The sequence below is a fragment of the Mya arenaria genome, chromosome 17 (assembly GCF_026914265.1).
Source record: "Mya arenaria isolate MELC-2E11 chromosome 17, ASM2691426v1".
Lineage (NCBI taxonomy): Eukaryota > Metazoa > Mollusca > Bivalvia > Myida > Myidae > Mya > Mya arenaria.
This window is the reverse complement of record NC_069138.1, coordinates 650,153-676,253: the sequence shown is the minus strand read 5'-3', so window position 1 is coordinate 676,253 and position 26,101 is coordinate 650,153. Positions and strand designations below refer to the sequence as shown.

The following is a 26,101-nucleotide window of genomic DNA, read 5'->3' as shown; positions in this document are numbered from 1 at the left end:
ATTCAAGATGGCGGCAATTTCTAATCTGACTGATAGTTAACTAATCCATTTACAATCACTTATCTACATATTTTACACTTTTAAAATGGTCCTTATTACAGCTAAACTGTCATGGAATATTCCTAACCAGTCACGGTAGAAAAACGTGTTTATCCTTCCAACAAGGGAGTATAACTCGTGCATTTAGTACAAGCTTTTGTCAGCGTTGCATTTCAAGTAGCGAGTATATCTCGTCTAATTAAGACATGCATTGTTAGCGTTGCATTTCCAGTAAGGGAGTATATCGCTTCCATTTAAGACATGCCTTTGCGAGGGTTGCATTTAAAAAGGGGATATATCTCGTCTTTATAGGACAAGCATTTGAAAGCGTTGCATTTCCAGTAAGTGAGTATATCTCGTTATTTAGGACATGCCTTTGAAAGCGTTGCATTTCCAGTAAGGGAGCATATGACGTCTGTTTGGAATAGCATTTGACAGCGTTGCATTTCAAGTAGGGAGTATAACCGGTACTGTGTCCTTTTTGAGAGGCAGTGAGAAATACTACCAGAAAGAAAGAAGTTGCAACCCACGGACACCCACGCCACAACTATCCCCTCTATTTAAAGAAGTTTTCAAAAAAGAACCATCATATTAAATCAATATATGCTAAAGAAACAACTCTGTTAATAAAATATGTATTTTTATTGTTTAAATCTTTTGGTAAATTTATCACAGTTCTGTTCAATTCAATTATTATTAGGAGGCTTTTGAACAATTGCTCTGAGCTTCAAGAGCTCGATTTGTCGAGAACTATACAAATGTTTTCAACGGGAATAGAAGAGAAGACAGGAACTAGAAGGATTGCTGACATATTTACAGTAAAAATACCATTCTGTTTAGCTGTGTGAACATTTCATACACCCTTGTTTAAAGAGCGATTCGCTGAGCATCAGTTCTTTATTTCATTTCCGCATACCACATTCATCATTTCTTGTAAACACCTAACTAAAAAAGCCATTATCAAGAGTCTTTGGTTTGTATTTGTCCTTTCTTCTGCCGTTTGGTCACGGTGTTACGTATATTTCCTGCCAGCAAAATTGTTCCTCCGACCAAAATAGCAGTTCCTCCAAAATAAAATGTGTAGTCATATTTCCCGTATTTATCCTTTAAGTAACCTGCAAAAACACACACAATAAGTTCTAAGGAAACTGCAAACAAAGGTTTAAGACATTAAACAGTGAGAAGAAAACACAATTTGCAAAATATAAGGGCAAATATTTCAAATACCGTTATTTGAAGAGAAGAAGAAGAAGTAGAAGAAGAAGAAGAAGAAGAAGAAGAAGAAGAAGAAGAAGAAGAAGAAGAAATTACCATTAAGTGGCGGTCCTATCAATGTACCCAGGCCTTGGGCCATCAACATGAATGAAAAGGAGCTAGCAAGCTTGTTGACTCCAAGGATGTCCACTAGTATCACAGATCGCTGGGCTTGCTTTATACCTATACAACGGATAAATCATACTAGTACATATAGTTCACCGGTGTAGGCAATGGTTACAATTATCAATGTAACTGTTCCAAAATCGTACTAGTTGACTTTCAATCGTGATTCTGTGCGGATATTTATTACTTAGACAAACTGACAACATAATAATAAGTTCGCTTCGACCAAATAACACGTCGACATTGTAAATGTATCCTTTCGACTTATTTTATGTACTGATTATTATTTTATACAATTTATCTATTACATCATTGCAATCGTAAGATTATAGTCTTGTCAATGTTATTATGATATTGTACGTAAGGATAAGATGTATGCAGAATCTTTAACTTAAAACATACCCATCAAAGCTCCGTGAACAGTACAGACAACTGCATATTCCTCGAAATTCTTTAAGGACGGCATCACAAATAGAGGAATACATTGTGCATACGTTACAGCGTTAAATATATAGGGTCGCATTTTCCTTAAAGCTTTCAGGTCCAACACAAAACCCGACAATATTCTGAAGACCGTATCACAGCCTGCTATAATCGACAACAAAGACGCGGCTTGTATATCCGTCAACCCTCGACTTTTGGCAAGAGCTGGCAAGAAAAGCCCGGCAGTTGGAAGCGTGAAAATGAACTGAGCAATGCATAAAGTCACAAATCTGACGTCCTTTAAAACTGAAAAAGATATAATCTTCTTTTTCTTAGGGTTATTTACTTTCTGTTTAACTTGCAATTCGTCCTCATCTTTATCATAAGCATGCGCATTGGCCTTATGAGAACGTGTTGGTTGCTTTTGTAGCATTGGTGCTTCTGCAGAATCGATATTAGACGCAACACCAATTTTGTCTGGAGATCTAGCTAAATGAACACTTCCTGATGACGACACGTGTGATGCAGAGTGTCCATTGTCACGTGCATTTAGCTCTTCGTCTTTTGGTGATCTAAAAACAGGAAATAACTTATTCGAATTGTTTTTCATTCTGCATTTGATTGTTTATGTACCGACACTCGTCTGATCTGTAATCCGTTCGATTATTAAATTTTGCTGCCAATTCAATGGAACTGACGAACAATAAAGCAAACATACACACTATTGATTCAATCGAAATAATGCTGTTCATGTGAATGTAAGACAGACCATGTCGGAGTTAACACGAACAAGAAAGAAGTATTTGTTTACATTTTATGTTTGGTAAACGCATATTTGTCTGATAATATATCAATTGATGTGACTTTTCACTACTGATCTATGATGGAAACCTCAAAAGGCATTGCTAAAGCTATTTCGACGCATGCCTGTCTAAGCTTTACCTTGTGAGTCTCATGTGTAGTGTCACTTAGCCTCCTGACTTAAAACAATGTTTTTGTTACTATTTGGTTTGTCCCTAATGTTTCAATTGATTCTTTTTAACCTGCGTAACGTACAGTCAAAGCTCGATGACTCGAACTCACAGGGAGCGGAAAAAACACATCGAGCCTACGAAAATTCGAGCCAAGCAAGATTGTTAACCTTATATTATAAAGTCATAGGTCCTTTACATCTAGTTCGATCCAACGAGAAACTCGAGCCATGCCAGTTCGATCCAACGAGAAACTCGAGCCATGCCAGTTCGATCCAACGAGAAACTCGAGCCATGCCAGTTCGATCCAATGTGGTTCGACTGTGTGTACTTACTTGATCTTCCTAGTCATATCTACAGATTTGCCCGGCCTGAATAACCCTATGCAAATGAATATATGACAGGCCACACCACTCAAAAGAATGTAAGTTCCCCTAAATCCGTACTGCTGGAACATGAGCTCAACTGTGGGAGTGATTGCAAAGCCGCCCAGTCCGAAGCCAGCAGAGGCAAGACCAAATGCTAAGCTCCTCCTCTTGTCAAAGTATTCGCCCAATAGCATTACACAAGGCGTCAACAGGAAGGCCCGTCCTATACCTGCAACAAATAGTTAATTAATCATTTTAAAAACAGATAGTGAATTGTAATCCGTTGCGTCTTTTATGATGAAAACATCATTCCGCGAAGGAAAATATCTGATATTGAGAATTGAACGCCAATTTAGGTAAAAGATAGCCGTGAAATTTAGAACAGATATACTACGCTTGAAAGAAATTGGAAGATACTTGTTTCGTATGCCGATAAGATAATATGCCCCAATACGATACATTAGCTGAAATAACTACATAACTGAAATACCTGTATACCAGACTGGTTGCATATGCCAATACATATACAGTAAATTACCTTAAATAACTGAAATACCTGTAGACCAGACTGGTTGCATATGTCAATAGATATACAGTAAATTACCTTAAATAACTGAAATACCTGTAGACCAGACTAGTTGCATATGTCAATACATATACAGTAAATTACCTTAAATAACTGAAATACCTGTAGACCAGTCTGGTTGCATATGCCAATACATATACAGTAAATTACCTGAAATAACTGAAATACCTGTAGACCAGACTGGTTGCCAACGTCAATACATATATAGTAAATTACCTGAAATAACTGAAACACATCTTGACCAGACTGGTTGCATATGTCAATACATATAGAGTAAATTACCTGAAATACCTGTTGACCAGACTGGTTGCATATGTCAATACATATACAGTAAATTACCTGAAATAACTGAAATACCTGTAGACCAAACTGGTTGCATATGGCGATATTTGTACAATACATTACCTGAAATAACCCCATAACTTAAATGCATGTAGACCAGACTGGTTGCATATGTCATTACATATACAGTAAATTACCTGAAATAACTGAAATACCTGTAGACCAGACTGGTTGCATATGGCGATATTTGTACAATACATTACCTGAAATAACCCCATAACTTAAATGCATGTAGACCAGACTGGTTGCATATGTCATTACATATACAGTAAATTACCTGAAATAACTGAAATACCTGTTGATCAGACTGGTTGCAATTGGCGATATTTATACAATACATTACCTGAAATAACCCCATAACTTAAATGCATGTAGACCAGACTGGTTGATTAAGCCTATATATATATATATATATATACAATATATTACCTGAAATAACTCCATAACTGAAATACATGTAAACCAGACTGGTTGCATAAGCCGATATATGGATGCCGATCACATACATCACTCCACCGAAATATGAAAGCTTACGAACTGAAAATCGGTTGCATAAAACGCTAGCGAGGGGGCCTGAAACATACATAATAGGTTACGTTATACTTTTATGCTTTAAATATATTTTAGTTAAGCTCAACAGCTTTTCGTTTATTCACTCAATAAAACAAATGAGGAGTCATCTGAATCTTAAAATATCTATCAAGATAGCATATGTTTTTTGAAGGAAGAAATCTTGTCTGAAGAATGATAACAAACAAAACAATATTCATATGAAACACTATAGAAACAAGCTAAGTAGCAAATAGTTTAAACACAGACCCCATTAAATGGCACAGGGTAAACGCCAAAGCCATAGAACACAAAAACAAACAATCACAAACAAGAAACATGGACGAACAGCACAAAACACCACAAAAAAACACAGTGCATTTATACTATATAAAACAACTAGGTGTGTTTATCAAGGATTGTTAGGTATGTGAATTTACTGGGAGTTTAAACCAGTTTGCGTGGACAACCTCACTGTTATCCTAACAATCTAGAGTAAAGTAAAAACCTAAAAGGTAAATCTTATCAAAGTATGCATTAACTTAAGAAAACTTAATTAAAAAAATAATCATAAACTAATAGGTGAACCCCAAGTACTTCAATGATTAGGGATACTATCTCTAACTGCAGACGAAGGAATGAAGTTCTTATTATCTAATGCACAAACTCTTTTCAAAGATACGATGCAGTTATTGTTTGGCAAATACTGGGAAAAAAACAGGCCCCAATTTCCCGAAACTTCTTAAGTCCCTTATAACAGGATTAAGCTAAGGCCATCCTTAAAAAATTGTATGTTTGCTGTAACGCTACCCATTATTTTTACAGTGAGTAGGTAGGTAGGGATTTTTTTTCCCATTGTGTGCCTTAAATTACTCAGTAAATAAGTTTCTTATCATTTCAGATTGCTTGACACTTCATTTTGGACAGACCTCATCCATTAATCCATTATCATGTAGTACAGTGTGATGACTATCATCAGACATGTCTCATTCCATCATCCTCATTTGGACAGATCCCATGGACACAGACTTAGATACTTCATCAGTGTGTCTACATAGTTGTACAACAAACTCTTAGGATTACAATATAAATAGTTACAGAACATTATAATAATAAATTTGGTATTTATAATGAACATCCAAAATAAGTTTCCTGTTAATAAAGTCTAATGCATTGCATCATTTTTGTTTATTGGCTTTGTTTGAGTAACATTTTTAGAAACCTACTCACAATGTTCCTGGGCAATCTCAGTCATCCTGAGTTGTTTACCAGTTCTATAAAGTTCCCATACTCCTATCAGTAACTGAGAACAGCAAGAGGGACCAAAATGCTGTAGAAATCATGTACAAATCATGACCCATGAATGTGTTGTAAACCTGGATTTTGGGCTGACCTATGATATACCATGTTAAAGTAAAGCTTACATCATTTTGATTGCTCATGATTAGTCAGGCTAGACAAACCAGGCGAGACAGTAGCAGTCAGTTGGGCCTAAAGGAATATACAGCCTAGGGCCGGACCCCTGCTACCTTGCAGACACCCTAATCTCTTGAAATTGTGTATTGACCCTTAATTATAATGGATACACTAGGCAGTGGACAAATAAGTAGGTACAGGCAAGCTAAACTTCAGGTCCCACTCAGGGTGCAGACATGTTTGAAGTCCTGCAGTTATGCAATTGGACTTGTAAGTTAGGAAGCTTCTTGTAAACAAGGCAGTAGACTCAGCAGGTGCAGAAATGCAGTCTGCTTATTTGACTGATAGTCTAAAGAAGGAAGTTGCTAATTTGCTATAAACATTGTTATTATGCTCCTGAAAGTAATATGTCATTAAATGGTAGCAGAAGACAGTCTACTAGCTTTGAGCCCAGTGTCACACCCTTTATTTACCTTAAATACAGAATTCATTAGAAACGCAGTATAGAAAAATGATGTTGTTCCCAAATGCTAGCTGTTATATGTGTACTAGCTTCAGATATAGTCTGTGAATAGATGTTTACTGTGTTGTGATTAGGATAACAACCAGTTTACTGTGATCACCACAAGTGATACTGTTTTGTAACAACCAGCCCTTGCTGTGTAGGGAATCAGTCCAGTTATATGAATATGTATGTGATAACATTCTGTATCTTATTGAAGCTTAGATGGAATATTATACAGTTAAATGAAACATTTAATATTGAATCTGTGCTGATGTAGAGTTTTGGGTTCTGTCTGTATTGCTTTAGTAGGTATTGAAGATCCCTATCCCTGGTGATAAGGGAAAATCCTACAGTGAAACCTGCTTAAAAGGACAGGCTGTTGCATAAACAGTAATATACTGGCCCCTTTTTCTCGATAACTGTAACCGCAAAGGTTACACGCTCGCCTTCGTCGGCCATTTTGTCGATAAAAACAAAAGTCAACCGCATGACGTAATATAAATGAGCCGAAGGAAAATAATGAGCGGAAAGAAAATATAATGAGCGGAAAGATTATTTTCCGTACGCTCGGAGATGCGAAAAATTTTTGTTCGTCCTGGAGGGCCTAAAAAAAGTTGAGTCGCGGTAATTTCGTGAGTCGGTCGCGTTACAGCAAACATTCAATTTTTTAAGGATGGCCTAATCTCTCTATTTCTCTTTGTCTATAATTCGCGTAATATTAAGTTTAGAGTTATTAAACCTTAAATAGGAATTGATTTGATGGAAATCACAAATAATCATATTTCATTTACAAAAATCACATTATAGTATGTGTTTTGACTATTTGAAATCAGCTACTTAAGCCCGTTGAGCTTAAGAAGTTTCGAGAAATTGGGGCCAGAAGGCGAAAAATCCCTCTTTAGGGCCCAAGCGACAATGAATTATAAACAAAAAAATTAACATCACATACACAAATATAAACACCAAAAACAAACTTACAAGACATACATAGATACAAATATCACAAACAAACCATACCCTCATTGAATTTGCGTCACTACTAAATGATGGGATAAACGCATTGGAACGGTAAATTTAATAACAAACACAGCAAGAATAAAAAATAAATCTTAAACAATGTAATATATGAGCAGCTGTCGTTTGCAAAAAACACCAACAATACAATGCGTGTTGATGTTATTTGTTATTATTGAATAATTTGTAAAGATTCGTATCTAAATAAATGAACCTTAATTTGCTATGTTAATTGTATTTATCATTTAACAACTGTTAAACACACCAACACCGAGGTTTGCTATGTTATGAAACAAAATCACGAGATAAATGTTATTACGTCAATGTCAACGAGTAGAATCTTATTGATCCTATTCAGATATGATGGCATGCTTGTCTAACAAGAATATTGTACGAAGCCACAAGTGCAACTAATTGTGATATCTCATTTTATCTAACCCACTGTGAAAAAGAAAAAAAAATGCAGCGCAGGTACAAATGTAAAATGGTCCTATTTGAGTAAATAAGCAATGATTTCTTCTTACATACTTTTTTTAAAAATAATTAAAAACAAAATTTAACTGGTCACTCGAAAAACTTCATTGCATCTCAAATAGAAGAGAGCTATTTTAAAGTCATCACTAGTTATTTACATAAATATTTTTTTTTTCATTTACACCGAGCAGGCCACGCTCACTTTTGTGACATTTCTTGTTTATTCATAGTGTAATTGTAAACCTATGAACTGAAACTCCCTAACAATTGAAGAAGTACTCACCTGTTACTTATTATTATTTGTTTTATTATTATGTTTCCTCAGGTTTATGCATGCTTTGATAATATTTACCTTTAAGGTTTTTACTTTATTCTGGATTGTTTGGATAAAGGTGAGGCTGTGCACACACACTGGTTTAAACCCCCTGTAAACTTACATTTTACTGACCGTTCCAAGGCGGTACCTTATAATCCGTGATAAACACACCTAGTTTTTATATATGTACTAAACTGTTTGTTGAGTTTTGTGCTGTTGTTCCATGTTTATTGTTTGTGGTTGCTTTTGTGTAATATGGCTTTGCCGTTCCCCACTGGCCATTAAACGGGGTCTAAGTATAAACGTTCGGCTTGTTTTTGTAGTTTTTCAGTTAAAATTGAATGAGAGCAAACATCAAATAAGTCACTGCGAAAACTACAAAATAAATATGAGATATAGCGTTAAGTCATTCTTATTGTTATCTTATTGTTATCAATATATAGAACGAAACACTTAACCGAATATCATATCTTACCACGTGCTATCCTAATTTACGACTATCTAATAATGTAATTGTTTTGTTACACGGAGCAGGCAAGTATTTAAAGGTGGATACCCAATGTAGGTAATAGTTGTTCATTCATTAAGGTCATGGGAATTGTATATTTATTTTGTTAGTATCTTATAAACCATAAAGTTTTTCTTATTCTAAAAATCAAGTTTTTTAGAACGTTATACGTCACCAATAAGCAGTCGACACGTCATAGATAATGACGTCACCCAGGCTGTCTGAGACGCCGTTCCTCCAAACTGTTCCAAAAACTTCACGTAAAAAAGGCCGGATGACCGCTGAATTCCTCCTGAAAATATCAATAATCTATCGATTAGTTAATCATTTAATTCATGCATATCAAGTAATACTAAGCAACACAGTTGAACGTGCATAACACGAACAAAGTTTCCCTTTATACGAAATGAAAAATAGCACCAACTTGAAATTATTAACTATAAGCTGATTGACATACCTATAACTGTACGAAGTAGCAATACACCAAGAACAATCATCCATCCCCAGCCTCCGTCAAGAACCTTGGTCTCTTTAGTAGTTTCCTCATGGTCTTTGTCATCAATAGTTTCATCGGTTCCGTCCAGAATCGTTGTCTCTACAATTGTTGCATTATGGTAGTTGTCATCACTTTCTACTTCATTTTCATTCCAACCCTCTGATCTGTTAGCGTCATTTGTCTTTCCTGCACTAACGTCACTAACGTCACGATAGTCACTGCATTCTATTGAATTTACCAAGTTCTCCTCATCTTCTTTCCTTCCTGCTTCATTAGTCACAGCTGTATCATTGTCACGAGTCTTACCATATTCTCCAGATTCATCTTTCTGACATTCTGATCTAGTATCAGACGTCGAATATTTAGTATCGTCATTCGAGTTTTCAGCACCTTCATTTACTGTATATATAAAACGTTTAGTATCACTTTCATTGTTTTCATCAGTAGACTTTACCTGTGGGGTGTTGAACTCCATCATTCCATTAATCGCACTCAGGAAGTTCAGGTTTTTAATTTATCGATAACTTTGTTTAACAAATTATTCCATGATAAAACACTATTTTAACTGTGAAATATCTATTTCACGCCTTAAATTTTACTTATTGGCTGTCAACATGAACATCATTCTGTATATATTTTCAGAGCAATAAACCAAAAAAATGCAAATAAACATAAAAATACAATATAAATGTGCTTAAAAAATAACTGAGTTAAAAAAAGTTACATTTACACTATTCAACTTTCGTAAAACATTATATAAATTGAAAACTATGTCAGAGTATCTAATATATTCTTAACTGTCTATTTATAAAATTTGTTATTTGTAAATGTGCAGTATATATATCCACTGCAATAACATGAATGAATTAGATGAATACAATGTTTGAAAACTAATATGTATAGATAAAGGTCATTGGGATAAAACCTGTGTTGATTATACGGCAATCAAACGAAGGAGAAAAAGATATATTTCATATTCTATAAATAGAATCGTTGGCATACAGTGACAGAAAATACATGGGGAATTATATACCTAAAACGTCATCTGGTACTTCTTACTTTTTGAAAGAATGTAAAAAAAAAAACTATTTTAAATAAAAGTTAATGAACATTTTAATCTCCTTTGGTTTAATATTATTACCACTTCTATCTCGTCATTGGTACACTATTGTTATAAATCACTCACATGATCATTAAGTGCAGATTTAGTACATGACTCTCATGTCTATCTAATGTTTAATCTAGTAGTTAAATTCATGTGTTTAACACTTTTAAAAACGTAATCAAGAAAATATCTACAAACACTTCGGTAATGGTATACGACTTTTAATTAAGTATGTAAATTTGCTTTTGTTTAGTGCAATCTTGTCAACACACGTGTTTATAAATAACAGGAAGTAAACAAAACCATGTGACATAAAATTTATCTGTTAAAAGGCCGGGAGACGGGACCCAATAATAACTAACTTCCGTGATGGCTTGTTATAGAACTTTTTATATTTTTGTTTTCTGAAACATTGTTTTATATTTGAGAGATATATATTTGTTTTCGTTCATTTATTAATTCTCAAACAGTAGGCGAAGGTCTTACCACGGACTAAGTGCATCTTTTGGTATGTTTGTACTCTGTGATGGTGCACTTTGGTTTAATGTATGCATAGTATTACTGACATGAAATTCTTACTTGAAACCTGATGGTGGAGAGGCTCGCCGGGTGCGCCCCCTAGATTCACTAGTGCAAACTTATCTTAGTTATGAATATTACACTGTATAATGAGGCACGATTTTATAATAGCGAATCATGCGATTTCCGAGTAATTGTTCGAGTAAAGATCGATCAAATATATTTAAAACAAAATGTAAGATTAAATGAATGGATCTGTGTATATTTATGTGTCGGTGTGTGTCTGTGGACGTTTATGTCGGTGAGTGTCTGTGGACGTTTGTGTGTCAGTGTGTCTGTGGACGTGTATGTCGGCGAGTGCCTGTGGACGTATGTGTGTCGGTGAGTGTGGACGCGTGTGTCGGTGAGTATCAATGGACGTGTGTGTTGGTGTGTGTCTGTGGACGTGCGTGTCGGTAAGTGTCAGTCAACGTGTGTGTCGGTGAGTGTCTGTGGAAGTGTGTATGTCGGTGAGTGTCTGAGGATGTGTGTATGTCGGTGAGTGTCAGTGGACGTATGTGTGTCGGTGAGTGTCAGTGGAAGTATGTGTGTCAGTGAGTGTCAGTGGAAGTATGTGTGTCGGTGAGTGTCTGTGAACGTGTGTGTGTCGGTGAGTGTCTGTGAACGTGTGTGTGTCGGTGAGTGTCTGTGGACGTATGTGTGTCGGTGAGTGTCTGTGAACGTGTGTGTGTCGGTGAGTGTCTGTGAACGTGTGTGTGTCGGTGAGTGTCTGTGGACGTATGTGTGTCGGTGAGTGTCTGTGGACGTATGTGTGTCGGTGAGTGTCTGTGAACGTATGTGTGTCGGTGAGTGTCTGTGAACGTGTGTGTGTCGGTGAGTGTCTGTGAACGTGTGTGTGTCGGTGAGTGTCTGTGAACGTGTGTGTGTCGGTGAGTGTCTGTGGACGTATGTGTGTCGGTGAGTGTCTGTGGACGTATGTGTGTCGGTGAGTGTCTGTGAACGTATGTGTGTCGGTGAGTGTCTGTGAACGTGTGTGTGTCGGTGAGTGTCTGTGAACGTGTGTGTGTCGGTGAGTGTCTGTGGACGTATGTGTGTCTGTGAGTGTCTGTGAACGTATGTGTGTCGGTGAGTGTCTGTGGACGTATGTGTGTCTGTGAGTGTCTGTGGACGTATGTGTGTCTGTGAGTGTCTGTGAACGTGTGTGTGTCGGTGAGTGTCTGTGAACGTGTGTGTGTCGGTGAGTGTCTGTGGACGTATGTGTGTCGGTGAGTGTCTGTGGACGTATGTGTGTCGGTGAGTGTCTGTGAACGTATGTGTGTCGGTGAGTGTCTGTGAACGTGTGTGTGTCGGTGAGTGTCTGTGAACGTGTGTGTGTCGGTGAGTGTCTGTGGACGTATGTGTGTCTGTGAGTGTCTGTGGACGTATGTGTGTCGGTGAGTGTCTGTGACCGTGTGTGTGTCGGTGAGTGTGTGTGAACGTGTGTGTGTCGGTGAGTGTCTGTGGACGTATGTGTGTCTGTGAGTGTGTGTGGACGTTTGTATGTCGGTGAGTGTCTGTGAACGTGTGTGTGTCGGTGAGTGTCTGTGGACGTGTGTGTGTCGGTGAGTGTCTGTGAACGTGTGTATGTCGGTGAGTGTCTGTGAACGTGTGTATATCGGTGAGTGCCTGTGAGTGTGTGTGTCGGTGAGTGTCTGTGAACGTGTGTGTGTCGGTGAGTGTCTGTGGACGTGTGTATGTCGGTGAGTGTCTGTGAACGTGTGTATGTCGGTGAGTGTCTGTGACCGTGTGTGTGTCGGTGAGTGTCTGTGGACGTGTGTATGTCGGTGAGTGTCTGTGGACGTGTGTGTGTCGGTGAGTGTCTGTGACCGTATGTGTGTCGGTGAGTGTCTGTGGACGTGTGTATGTCGGTGAGTGTCTGTGAACGTGTGTATGTCGGTGAGTGTGTGTGAACGTGTGTGTGTCGGTGAGTGTCAGTGACCGTGTGTGTGTCGGTGAGTGTCTGTGACCGTGTGTGTGTCGGTGAGTGTCTGTGGATGTGTGTATGTCGGTGAGTGTCTGTGACCGTGTGTGTGTCGGTGAGTGTCTGTGACCGTGTGTGTGTCGGTGAGTGTCTGTGGATGTGTGTATGTCGGTGAGTGTCTGTGAACGTGTGTGTGTCGGTGAGTGTCTGTGACCGTGTGTGTGTCGGTGAGTGTCTGTGAACGTGTGTGTGTCGGTGAGTGTCTGTGAACGTATGTGTGTCGGTGAGTGTCTGTGAACGTGTGTGTGTCGGTGAGTGTCTGTGGACGTTTGTATGTCGGTGAGTGTCTGTGAACGTGTGTGTGTCGGTGAGTGTCTGTGGACGCGTGTGTGTCGGTGAGTGTCTGTGGACGTGTGTGTGTCGGTGAGTGTCTGTGAACGTGTGTGTGTCGGTGAGTGTCTGTGGACGTGTGTGTGTCGGTGAGTGTCTGTGAACGTGTGTGTGTCAGTGAGTGTCTGTGACCGTGTGTGTGTCGGTGAGTGTCTGTGAACGTGTGTGTGTCAGTGAGTGTCTGTGAACGTGTGTGTGTCAGTGAGTGTCTGTGGACGTATGTGTGTCGGTGAATGTCTGTGAACGTGTGTGTGTCGGTGAGTGTGTGTGAACGTGTGTGTGTCGGTGAGTGTCTGTGACCGTGTGTGTGTCAGTGAGTGTCTGTGATCGTGTGTATGTCGTTGAGTGTCTGTGAACGTGTGTGTGTCGGTGAGTGTCTGTGAACGTGTGTGTGTCGTTGAGTGTCTGTGATCGTGTGTATGTCGTTGAGTGTCTGTGAACGTGTGTGTGTCGGTGAGTGTCTGTGAACGTGTGTGTGTCAGTGAGTGTCTGTGATCGTGTGTATGTCGTTGAGTGTCTGTGAACGTGTGTGTGTCGGTGAGTGTCTGTGAACGTGTGTGTGTCGTTGAGTGTCTGTGATCGTGTGTATGTCGTTGAGTGTCTGTGAACGTGTGTGTGTCGGTGAGTGTCTGTGATCGTGTGTATGTCGTTGAGTGTCTGTGAACGTGTGTGTGTCGGTGAGTGTCTGTGAACGTGTGTGTGTCGTTGAGTGTCTGTGATCGTGTGTATGTCGTTGAGTGTCTGTGATCGTGTGTGTGTCGTTGAGTGTCTGTGATCGTGTGTATGTCGTTGAGTGTCTGTGAACGTGTGTGTGTCGGTGAGTGTGTGTGACCGTGTGTGTGTCGTTGAGTGTCTGTGATCGTGTGTATGTCGTTGAGTGTCTGTGAACGTGTGTGTGTCGGTGAGTGTCTGTGAACGTGTGTGTGTCGTTGAGTGTCTGTGATCGTGTGTATGTCGTTGAGTGTCTGTGATCGTGTGTGTGTCGTTGAGTGTCTGTGATCGTGTGTATGTCGTTGAGTGTCTGTGAACGTGTGTGTGTCGGTGAGTGTCTGTGAACGTGTGTGTGTCGGTGAGTGTCTGTGAACGTGTGTGTGTCGGTGAGTGTCTGTGAACGTGTGTGTGTCGGTGAGTGTCAGTGACCGTGTGTGTGTCGGTGAGTGTCTGTGAACGTGTGTGTGTCGGTGAGTGTCTGTGACCGTGTGTGTGTCGGTGAGTGTCTGTGACCGTGTGTGTGTCAGTGAGTGTCTGTGACCGTGTGTGTGTCGTTGAGTGTCTGTGAACGTGTGTGTGTCGGTGAGTGTCTGTGAACGTGTGTGTGTCGGTGAGTGTCTGTGAACGTGTGTGTGTCGTTGAGTGTCTGTGAACGTGTGTGTGTCGTTGAGTGTCTGTGAACGTGTGTGTGTCGGTGAGTGTCTGTGAACGTGTGTGTGTCGGTGAGTGTCTGTGAACGTGTGTGTGTCGGTGAGTGTCTGTGGACGTATGTGTGTCTGTGAGTGTGTGTGAACGTGTGTATGTCGGTGAGTGTGTGTGAACGTGTGTGTGTCAGTGAGTGTCTGTGACCGTGTGTGTGTCGGTGAGTGTGTGTGAACGTGTGTGTGTCAGTGAGTGTCTGTGGACGTATGTGTGTCGGTGAATGTCTGTGAACGTGTGTGTGTCGGTGAGTGTGTGTGAACGTGTGTGTGTCGGTGAGTGTCTGTGACCGTGTGTGTGTCGGTGAGTGTCAGTGGACGTGTGTGTGTCGGTGAGTGTGTGTGAACGTGTGTATGTCGGTGAGTGTGTGTGAACGTGTGTATGTCGGTGAGTGTGTGTGAACGTGTGTGTGTCGGTGAGTGTCTGTGACCGTGTGTGTGTCGGTGAGTGTCAGTGGAAGTATGTGTGTCAGTGAGTGTCAGTGGATGTATGTGTGTCAGTGAGTGTCAGTGGATGTATGTGTGTCAGTGAGTGTCAATGGAAGTATGTGTGTCGGTGAGTGTCAGTGGACGTATGTGTGTCGGAGAGTGTCAGTAAAAGTATGTGTGTTAGTGAGTGTCTGTTGAAGTATGTGTGTCAGTGAGTGTCAGTGGATGTATGTGTGTCAGTGAGTGTCAGTGGATGTATGTGTGTCGGAGAGTGTCAGTGGACGTATGTGTGTCGGAGAGTGTCAGTAAAAGTATGTGTGTTAGTGAGTGTCTGTTGAAGTATGTGTGTCAGTGAGTGTCAGTGGATGTATGTGTGTCAGTGAGTGTCAGTGGATGTATGTGTGTCGGAGAGTGTCAGTGGACGTTTGTGTGTCAGTGAATGTCAGTGGAAGTATGTGTGTCAGTGAGTGTCAGTGAATGTATGTGTGTCGGAGAGTGTCTGTGGAAGTATGTGTGTCGGTGAGTGTCAATGGACGTATGTATTTCGGTAAGTGTCAGTGGACGTGTGTGTGTCGGTGAGTGTCAGTGGACGTATGTGTCGGTGAGTGTCAGTCAACGTGTGTATGTCGGTGAGTATCTGTGGACATGTGTATATCGGTGAGTGTCTGTGAACGTGTACGTCGGTGAGTGTCAGTTGACGTCTGTGTATCGGTGAGTGTCTGTGGACGTGTGTATGTCGGTGAGTGTCTGTGGAAGTGTGTATGTCGGTGAGTGTCTGTGGACGTGTGTTTGTCGGTGAGTGTCTGTGGACCTGTGTATGTCGGTGAGTGTCTGTAAACCTGTGTATGTCGGTGAATGGCTGTGGACCTGTATATGTCGGTGGGTGTCTGTGGACCTGTGTATGTCGGTGAGTGTCTGTGGACGTGTGTGTGTCGGTGAGTGTCAGTGGACTTGTGTATGTCGGTGAGTATCTGTGGACGTGCATGTCGGTGAGTGTCTGTGGACGTGTGTATGTCGGTGAGTGTCTGTGGACCTGTGTATGTCGGTGAGTGTCTGTGGACGTGTATGTCGGTGAGTGTCAGTGGACGACTGTGTGTCGGTGAGTGTCTTTGGACTTGTGTATGTCGGTGAGTGTCTGTGGACGTGTGTATATCGGTGAGTATCTGTGGACGTGTATGTTGATGAGTGTCTGTGAACGTGTGTGTGTCGGTGAATATCTGTGGACGTGCATGTTGGTGAGTGTCTGTGAACGTGTGTATGTCGGTGAGTGTCTGTGGACCTGTGTATGTCGGTGAGAGTCTGTGGACGTGCATGTTGGTGAGTGTCTGTGGACGTGTGTGTGTCGGTGAGTGTCTGTGGAAGTGTATGTCGGTCAGTGTCTGTGGACGTGCATGTTGGTTAGTGTCTGTGAACGTGTGTATGTCGGTGAGTGTCTGTGGACGTGTGTGTGTCGGTGAGTGTCTGCGGACCTGTGTGTGTCGGTGAGTGTCTGTGGACGTGTGTGTGTCGGTGAGTGTCTGTGGACGTGTGTGTGTCGGTGAGTGTCTGTGGACGTGCATGCTGGTGAGTGTCTGTGGACCTGTGTATGTCGTTGAGTTTCTGTGGACGTGTGTTTGTCGGTGAGTGTCTGTGGACGAGTGTATGTCGGTGAGTGGCTGTGGACCTTTGTGTCTCGGTGAGTGTCTATGGACGTGTATGTCGGTGAGTGTCTGTGGACGTGTATGTCGGTGAGTGTCTGTGAATTGGTGTGTGTCGGTGAGTGTCTGTGGACGTGTATGTTGGTGAGTGTCTGTGGACGTGCATGTTGGTGTGTGTCTGTGAACGTGTGTATGTCGGTGAGTGTCTGTGGACGTGCATGTTGCTGAGTGTCTGTGGAAGTGTGTTTGTCGGTGAGTGTCTGTGGACCTGTGTGTGTCGGTGAGTGTCTGTGGACGTGTATGTTGGTGAGTGTCTGCGAACGTGTATGTGTGTCGGTGAGAGTCTTTGGACATGTATGTCGGTGAGTGTCTGTGGACGTGTGTATATCGGTGAGCGTCTGTGAACGTGTGTGTGTTGGTGAGTGTCTGTGAACGTGTGTGTGTCGGTGAGTGTCTGTGGACCTGTTTGTGTCGGTGAGTGTCTGTGGACGTGCATGTTGGTGATTGTCTGTGGACGTGTGTATGTCGGAGAGTGTCTGTGGACGTGCATGTTGGTGAGTGTCTGTGGACGTGCATGTTGGTGAGTGTCTGTGAACGTGTGTGTCGGTGAGTGTCTGTGGACGTGTTTATGTCGGTGAGTGTCTGTGGACGTGCATGTTTGTGAGTGTCTGTGAACGTGTGTATGTCGGTGAGTGTCTGTGGAGGTGCATGTCGGTGGGTGTCTGTGGACGTGTGTTTGTCGTTGTGTCGGTGAGTGTCTGTGTACGTGTGTGTGTCGGTGAGTGTCTGTGGACATGTGTGTGTCGGTGAGTGTCTGTGGATGTGTGGATGTCGGTGAGTGTCTGTGGACTTGTATGTCAATGAGTGTCTGTGGACGTGTGTATGTCGGTGAGTGTCTGTGGACGTGCATGTCGGTGAGTGTCTGTGGACCTGTGTATGTCGGTGAGTGTCTGTGGACGTTTGTTTGCCGTTGAGTGTCTGTGGACGTGCATGTCGGTGAGTGTCTGTGGACGTGCATGTCGGTAAATGTTTGTGGATGTGTGTGTGTCGATGAGTGTCTGTGAACCTGTGTGTGTCGGTGATTGTCTGTGGACGTGTGTGTGTCGGTGAGTGTCTGTGGACGTGTGTGTGTCGGTGAGTGTCTGTGGACGTGTGTATGTCGGTGAGTGTCTGTGGACGTGTGAATGTCTATGAGGGTCTATGGAGGTGCATGTCGGTGAGTGTCTGTGAACGTGTGTGTGTCGGTGAGTGTCTGTGGACGTGTGTGTTGGTGAGTATCTGTGAACGTGTGTATGTCGGTGAGTGTCTGTTGACCTGTTTGTGTCGGTGAGTGTCTGTTGACGTGTGTGTGTCGGTGAGGGTCGGTGGACGTGTGTGTGTCGGCGAGTGTCTGTGGGCGTGTGTATGTCGGTGAGTGTCTGTGGAAGTGTATGTCGGAAAGTGTCTGTGAACGTATGTCGGTGAGTGTCTGTGGACGTGTGTGTGTCGGTAAGTTTCAGTGGACGTATGTGTGTCGGTGAGTGTCTGTGGACGTGTGTGTGTCGGTGAGTGTCTGTGAACGTGTTTATGTCGGTGAGTGTCTGTGGAAGTCTGTGTGTCGGTGAGTGTCTGTGGATGTGTGTGTCGGTGAGTGTCAGTGGACGTGTATTTCGGTGAGTGTCTGTGGACGTGTGTGTGTCGGTGAGTGTCCCTGGATGTGCTTGTTGGTGAGTGTCTGTGAATGTGTGCATGTCGGTGAGTGTCTGTGGACGTGTGTATGTCGGTGAGTGTCTGTGGACGTGTGTGTGTCGGTGAGTGTCTGTGGACCTGTGTGTGTCGGTGAGTGTCTGTGGACGTGTGTGTGTCGGTGAGTGTCTGTGGACGTGTGTATGTCGGTGAGTGGCTGTGGACCTGTGTGTCTCGGTGAGTGTCTATGGACGTGTATGTCGGTGAGTGTCTGTGGACGTGTGTGTGTCGGTGAGTGTCTGTGGACGTGTGTATGTCGGTGAGTGGCTGTGGACCTGTGTGTCTCGGTGAGTGTCTGTGGACGTGTGTATGTCGGTGAGTGTGTGTGGACGTGCATGCTGGTGAGTGTCTGTGGACCTGTGTATGTCGGTGAGTGTCTGTGGACGTGTGTATGTCGGTGAGTGTCTGTGGACGTGTGTATGTCGGTGAGTGGCTGTGGACCTGTGTGTCTCGGTGAGTGTCTATGGACGTGTATGTCGGTGAGTGTCTGTGGACGTGTATGTCGGTGAGTGTCTGTGAATTGGTGTGTGTCGGTGAGTGTCTGTGGACCTGTGTGTGTCGGTGAGTGTCTGTGGACGTGTATGATGGTGAGTGTCTGTGAACGTGTATGTATGTCGGTAAGTGTCTTTGGACATGTATGTTGATGAGTGTCTGTGGACGTGTGTATGTCGGTGAGTGTCTGTGAACGTGTGTGTGTCGGTGAGTGTCTGTGAACGTGTGTGTGTCGGTGAGTGTCTGTTGACCTGTTTGTGTCGGTGAGTGTCTGTGGACGTGTGTGTGTCGGTGAGTGTCTGTGGACGTGTGTGTGTCGGTGAGTGTCTGTGGGCGTGAGTATGTCGGTGAGTGTCTGTGGAAGTGTATGTCGGAAAGTGTCTGTGAACGTGTGTCGGTGAGTGTCTGTGGACGTGTGTGTGTCGGTAAGTTTTAGTGGACGTATGTGTGTCGGTGAGTGTCTTTGGACGTGTATGTCGGTGAGTGTCTGTGAACGTGTTTATGTAGGGGAGTGTCTGTGAACGTGTTTATGTAGGTGAGTGTCTGTGGAAGTGTGTGTGTCGGTAAGTGTCTGTGGATGTGTGTGTCGGTGAGTGTCTGTGGATGTGTGTGTCGGTGAGTGTCAGTGGACGTGTATGTCGGTGAGTGTCAGTGGATGTGTGTATGTCGGTGAGTGTCTGTGGACGTCTGTGTGTCGGTGAGTGTCTGTGAACGTGTGTGTGTCGGTGAGTGTCTGTGAACGTGTGTGTGTCGGTGAGTGTCTGTGAACGTGTGTGTGTCGGTGAGTGTCTGTGAACGTGTGTGTGTCGGTGAGTGTGTGTGAACGTATGTGTGTCGGTGAGTGTCTGTGAACGTGCGTGTGTCGGTGAGTGTCTGTGAACGTGTGTCTGTGAGTGTCTGTGAACGTGCGTGTGTCGGTGAGTGTCTGTGAACGTGTGTCTGTGAGTGTCTGTGAACGTGTGTCGGTGAGTGTCTGTGAACGTGTGTCTGTGAGTGTCTGTGAACGTGTGTCGGTGAGTGTCTGTGAACGTGTGTGTGTCGGTGAGTGTCTGTGAACGTGTGTCTGTGAGTGTCTGTGAACGTGTGTGTGTCGGTGAGTGTGTGTGAACGTATGTGTGTCGGTGAGTGTGTGTGAACGTGCGTGTGTCGGTGAGTGTGTGTGAACGTGCGTGTGTCGGTGAGTGTGTGTGAACGTGTATGTCGGTGAGTGTGTGTGAACGTGCGTGTGTCGGTGAGTGTCTGTGAACGTACGTGTGTCGGTGAGTGTGTGTGAACGTGTGTGTGTCGGTGAGTGTGTGTGAACGTGTGTGTGTCGGTGAGTGTGTGTGAACGTGCGTGTGTCGGTGAGTGTGTGTGAACGTGCGTGTGTCGGTGAGTGTCTGTGAACGTGCGTGTGTCGGTGAGTGTCTGTGAACGTGTGTGTGTCGGTGAGTGTGTGTGAACGTATGTGTGTCGGTGAGTGTCTGTGAACGTGTGTCTGTGAGTGTCTGTGGACGTATGTGTTTCGGTGAGTGTCTGTGGACGTGTGTATGTCGATGAGTGTCTGTGAACGGGTGTGTGTCGGTGAGTGTCTGTGAACGTGTGTGGATCGGTGAGTGTCTGTGGACGTGTGTATGTCGGTGAGTGTCTGTGAACGTGTGTGTGTCGGTGAGTGTCTGTGAACGTGTGTATGTCGGTGAGTGTCTGTGGACGTGTGTATGTCGGTGAGTGTCTGTGAACGTGTGTGTGTCGGTGAGTGTCTGTGAACGGGTGTGTGTCGATGAGTGTCTGTGAACGTGTGTGTGTCGGTGAGTGTGTGTGAACGTGCGTGTGTCGGTGAGTGTGTGTGAACGTGCGTGTGTCGGTGAGTGTGTGTGAACGTGCGTGTGTCGGTGAGTGTGTGTGAACGTGCGTGTGTCGGTGAGTGTCTGTGAACGTGCGTGTGTCGGTGAGTGTCTGTGAACGTGTGTGTGTCGGTGAGTGTGTGTGAACGTGTGTGTGTCGGTGAGTGTCTGTGAACGTGTGTGTGTCGGTGAGTGTCTGTGAACGTGTGTCTGTGAGTGTCTGTGGACGTATGTGTTTCGGTGAGTGTCAGTGACCGTGTGTATGTCGGTGAGTGTGTGTGAACGTGTGTATGTCGGTGAGTGTCTGTGGACGTATGTGTGTCGGTGAGTGTCTGTGAACGTGTGTGTGTCGGTGAGTGTCTGTGGACGTATGTGTGTCGGTGAATTTCTGTGAACGTGTGTGTGTCGGTGAGTGTCTGTGAACGTGTGTGTGTCGGTGAGTGTCTGTGGACGTATGTGTGTCGGTGAGTGTCTGTGGACGTATGTGTGTCGGTGAGTGTCTGTGGACGTATGTATGTCGGTGAGTGTGTGTGAACGTGTGTGTGTCGGTGAGTGTCTTTGGACGTATGTGTGTCGGTGAGTGTCTGTGGACGTTTGTGTGTCTGTGAGTGTCTGTGAACGTGCGTGTGTCGGTGAATGTCTGTGAACGTGTGTGTGTCGGTGAGTGTCTGTGAACGTGTGTGTGTTGGTGAGTGTCTGTGAACGTGTGTCGGTGAGTGTCTGTGAACGTGTGTGTGTCGGTGAGTGTCTGTGGACCTGTGTGTGTCGGTGAATGTCTGTGAACGTGTGTGTGTCGGTGAGTGTCTGTGAACGTGTGTGTGTCGGTGAGTGTCTGTGGACGTATGTGTGTCGGTGAGTGTCTGTGGACGTATGTGTGTCTGTGAGTGTCTGTGGACGTATGTGTGTCGGTGAATGTCTGTGAACGTGTGTGTGTCGGTGAGTGTCTGTGAACGTGTGTGTGTCGGTGAGTGTCTTTGGACGTGTGTGTGTCGGTGAGTGTCTGTGGACGTATGTGTGTCGGTGAGTGTCTGTGGACGTATGTGTGTCGGTGAATGTCTGTGAACGTGTGTGTGTCGGTGAGTGTCTGTGAACGTGTGTGTGTCGGTGAGTGTCTGTGAACGTGTGTGTGTCGGTGAGTGTCTGTGAACCTGTGTGTGTCGGTGAGTGTCTGTGAACGTGTGTGTGTCGGTGAATGTCTGTGAACGTGTGTGTGTCGGTGAGTGTCTGTGAACGTGTGTGTGTCGGTGAGTGTCTGTGAACGTGTGTGTGTCGGTGAGTGTCTGTGGACGTATGTGTGTCGGTGAGTGTCTGTGGACGTATGTGTGTCGGTGAATGTCTGTGAACGTGTGTGTGTCGGTGAGTGTCTGTGAACGTGTGTGTGTCGGTGAGTGTCTTTGGACGTATGTGTGTCGGTGAGTGTCTGTGAACGTGTGTGTGTCTGTGAGTGTGTGTGAACGTGTGTGTGTCGGTGAATGTCTGTGAACGTGTGTGTGTCGGTGAGTGTCTGTGAACGTGTGTGTGTCGGTGAGTGTCTGTGGACGTATGTGTGTCGGTGAGTGTCTGTGGACGTATGTGTGTCGGTGAGTGTCTGTGGACGTATGTATGTCGGTGAGTGTGTGTGAACGTGTGTGTGTCGGTGAGTGTCTTTGGACGTATGTGTGTCGGTGAGTGTGTGTGAACGTGTGTGTGTCGGTGAGTGTCTTTGGACGTATGTATGTCGGTGAGTGTCTGTGAACGTGTGTGTGTCGGTGAGTGTGTGTGAACGTGTGTATGTCGGTGAGTGTGTGTGAACGTGTGTGTGTCGGTGAGTGTCTTTGGACGTATGTATGTCGGTGAGTGTCTGTGAACGTGTGTGTGTCGGTGAGTGTGTGTGAACGTGTGTATGTCGGTGAGTGTGTGTGAACGTGTGTATGTCGGTGAGTGTGTGTGAACGTGTGTGTGTCGGTGAGTGTCTGTGAACGTGTGTGTGTCGGTGAGTGTCTGTGAACGTGTGTATGTCGGTGAGTGTCTGTGAACGTGTGTGTGTCGGTGAGTGTCTGTGAACGTGTGTATGTCGGTGAGTGTCTGTGAACGTGTGTGTGTCGGTGAGTGTCTGTGAACGTATGTGTGTAGGTGAGTGTCTGTGAACGTGTGTATGTCGGTGAGTGTGTGTGAACGTGTGTGTGTCGGTGAGTGTGTGTGAACGTGTGTATGTCGGTGGGTGTGTGTGAACGTGTGTGTGTCGGTGAGTGTCTGTGAACGTGTGTATGTCGGTGAGTGTGTGTGAACGTGTGTGTGTCGGTGAGTGTCTGTGAACGTGTGTGTGTCGTTGAGTGTCTGTGACCGTATGTATGTCGGTGAGTGTGTGTGAACGTGTGTGTGTCGGTGGGTGTGTGTGAACGTGTGTGTGTCGGTGAGTGTGTGTGAACGTGTGTATGTCGGTGGGTGTGTGTGAACGTATGTATGTCGGTGAGTGTGTGTGAACGTGTGTATGTCGGTGGGTGTGTGTGAACGTGTGTGTGTCGGTGAGTGTGTGTGAACGTGTGTATGTCGGTGAGTGTCTGTGACCGTATGTATGTCGGTGAGTGTGTGTGAACGTGTGTATGTCGGTGAGTGTGTGTGAACGTGTGTGTGTCGGTGAGTGTCTGTGAACGTGTGTGTGTCGGTGAGTGTGTGTGAACGTGTGTATGTCGGTGAGTGTGTGTGAACGTGTGTATGTCGGTGAGTGTGTGTGAACGTGTGTATGTCGGTGAGTGTCTGTGACCGTATGTGTGTCGGTGAGTGTGTGTGAACGTGTGTATGTCGGTGAGTGTGTGTGAACGTGTGTATGTCGGTGAGTGTGTGTGAACGTATGTGTGTCGGTGAGTGTCTTTGGACGTATGTGTGTCGGTTAGTGTCTCTGAACGTGTGTATGTCGGTGAGTGCCTGTGAACGTGTGTGTGTCGGTGAGTGTCTTTGGACGTGTGTATGTCGGTGAGTGTCTGTGGACGTGTGTATGCCGGTGAGTGTCTTTGAACGTGTGTGTGTCGGTGAGTGTCTTTGGACGTGTGTATGTCGGTGAGTGTCTGTGAACGTGTGTGTGTCGGTGAGTGTGTGTGAACGTGTGTGTATCGGTGAGTGTCTTTGGACGTATGTGTGTCGGTGAGTGTCTCTGAACGTGTGTATGTCGGTGAGTGTCTTTGGACGTGTGTATGTCGGTGAGTGTCTGTGAACGTATGTGTGTCGGTGAGTGTCTGTGGACGTATGTGTGTCGGTTAGTGTCTCTGAACGTGTGTATGTCGGTGAGTGCCTGTGAACGTATGTGTGTCGGTGAGTGTCTGTGGACGTATGTGTGTCGGTGAGTGTCTGTGGACGTATGTGTGTCGGTGAGTGTGTGTGAACGTGTGTGTGTCGGTGAGTGTCTCTGAACTTGTGTCGGTGAGTGTCTGTGGACGTGTGTGTGTCGGTGAGTGTCTCTGAACTTGTGTCGGTGAGTGTCTGTGGACGTATGTGTGTCGGTGAGTGTGTGTGAACGTGTGTGTGTCGGTGAGTGTCTGTGAACGTGTGTCTGTGAGTGTCTGTGGACGTATGTGTTTCGGTGAGTGTCTGTGAACGTGTGTGTGTCGGTGAGTGTCTGTGAACGTGTGTGTGTCGGTGAGTGTGTGTGAACGTGTGTGTGTCGGTGAGTGTCTGTGAACGTGTGTGTGTCGGTGAGTGTGTGTGAACGTGTGTGTGTCGGTGAGTGTGTGTGAACGTGTGTGTTTCGGTGAGTGTCTGTGGACGTATGTGTGTCGGTGAGTGTCTGTGAACGTGTGTGTGTCGGTGAGTGTCTGTGAACGTGTGTGTGTCGGTGAGTGTCTGTGAACGTGTGTGTGTCGGTGAGTGTGTGTGAACGTGTGTGTGTCGGTGAGTGTCAGTGACCGTGTGTGTGTCGGTGAGTGTCTGTGGACGTCTGTGTGTCGGTGAGTGTCTGTGAACGTGTGTGTGTCGGTGAGTGTCTGTGAACGTGTGTGTGTCGGTGAGTGTGTGTGAACGTGTGTGTGTCGGTGAGTGTCTGTGAACGTGTGTGTGTCGGTGAGTGTCTGTGAACGTGTGTGTGTCGGTGAGTGTCTGTGAACGTGTGTGTGTCGGTGAGTGTCTGTGAACGTGTGTTGGTGAGTGTCTGTGAACGTGTGTGTGTCGGTGAGTGTCTGTGAACGTGTGTGTGTCGGTGAGTGTCTGTGAACGTGTGTGTGTCGGTGAGTGTCTGTGAACGTGTGTCGGTGAGTGTCTGTGAACGTGTGTGTGTCGGTGAGTGTCTGTGGATGTGTGTGTGTCGGTGAGTGTCTGTGAACGTGTGTGTGTCGGTGAGTGTCTGTGAACGTGTGTGTGTCGGTGAGTGTCTGTGAACGTGTGTGTGTCGGTGAGTGTCTGTGAACGTGTGTGTGTCGGTGAGTGTCTGTGGACGTATGTGTGTCGGTGAGTGTCTGTGGACGTGTGTGTGTCGGTGAGTGTCTGTGAACGTGTGTGTGTCGGTGAGTGTCTGTGAACGTGTGTGTGTCGGTGAGTGTCTGTGAACGTGTGTCGGTGAGTGTCTGTGGACGTATGTGTGTCGGTGAGTGTGTGTGAACGTATGTGTGTCGGTGAGTGTCTGTGGACGTATGTGTGTCGGTGAGTGTCTGTGAACGTGTGTGTGTCGGTGAATGTCTGTGAACGTGTGTGTGTCGGTGAGTGTCTGTGAACGTGTGTGTGTCGGTGAGTGTCTGTGAACGTGTGTGTGTCGGTGAGTGTCTGTGAACGTATGTATGTCGGTGAGTGTCTGTGGATGTGTGTGTGTCGGTGAGTGTCTGTGAACGTGTGTGTGTCGGTGAGTGTCTGTGAACGTGTGTGTGTCGGTGAGTGTCTGTGAACGTGTGTGTGTCGGTGAGTGTCTGTGAACGTGTGTGTGTCGGTGAGTGTCTGTGAACGTGTGTTGGTGAGTGTCTGTGAACGTGTGTGTGTTGGTGAGTGTCTGTGAACGTGTGTGTGTTGGTGAGTGTCTGTGAACGTGTGTTGGTGAGTGTCTGTGAACGTGTGTGTGTTGGTGAGTGTCTGTGAACGTGTGTGTGTCGGTGAGTGTCTGTGAACGTGTGTGTGTTGGTGAGTGTCTGTGGATGTGTGTGTGTTGGTGAGTGTCTGTGAACGTGTGTGTGTTGGTGAGTGTCTGTGAACGTGTGTTGGTGAGTGTCTGTGAACGTGTGTGTGTCGGTGAGTGTCTGTGGATGTGTGTGTGTCGGTGAGTGTCTGTG

At 44.8% G+C, this 26,101-nt stretch overlaps 1 protein-coding gene across 4 annotated transcripts; it reads right to left on the bottom strand.

Moving 5' to 3' along the window:
* Nucleotides 1–691: 691 nt before the first annotated feature.
* LOC128224044 (monocarboxylate transporter 12-like) lies at nucleotides 692–10,758 on the bottom strand. 4 transcript variants are annotated; one of them, XM_052933671.1, is made up of 8 exons: nucleotides 10,421–10,758; nucleotides 9,349–9,993; nucleotides 9,067–9,183; nucleotides 4,539–4,682; nucleotides 3,149–3,410; nucleotides 1,822–2,414; nucleotides 1,351–1,476; nucleotides 692–1,154 (listed from the first exon to the last, which is right to left on the bottom strand). In XM_052933671.1, the coding sequence occupies exons 2-8, from the start codon at nucleotides 9,863–9,865 to the stop codon at nucleotides 1,000–1,002; spliced, it is 1,914 nt and encodes a 637-aa protein (XP_052789631.1). In that variant the 5' UTR covers nucleotides 9,866–9,993; nucleotides 10,421–10,758; the 3' UTR covers nucleotides 692–999. The 4 variants fall into 4 exon arrangements, with proteins under 4 accessions (XP_052789631.1, XP_052789634.1, XP_052789632.1 ...); XM_052933674.1 differs by having other exon boundaries at nucleotides 10,529–10,758; XM_052933672.1 differs by having other exon boundaries at nucleotides 9,349–10,013; nucleotides 10,574–10,758.
* Nucleotides 10,759–26,101: the final 15,343 nt, after the last annotated feature.

Bases quoted from the DNA above. Each gene is read 5' to 3' on its own strand.
- LOC128224044 (XM_052933671.1), bottom strand. From the start codon at position 9,865: ATGATGGAGTTCAACACCCCACAGGTAAAGTCTACTGATGAAAACAAT. The intron at 4,683-9,066 runs GTGACGTATAAC...TGTATGTTTCAG, and splicing joins GACGTGTCGACTGCTTATTG to GCCCCCTCGCTAGCGTTTTA. The intron at 1,477-1,821 runs GTATGTTTTAAG...TCCGTTGTATAG, and splicing joins TGTTCACGGAGCTTTGATGG to GTATAAAGCAAGCCCAGCGA.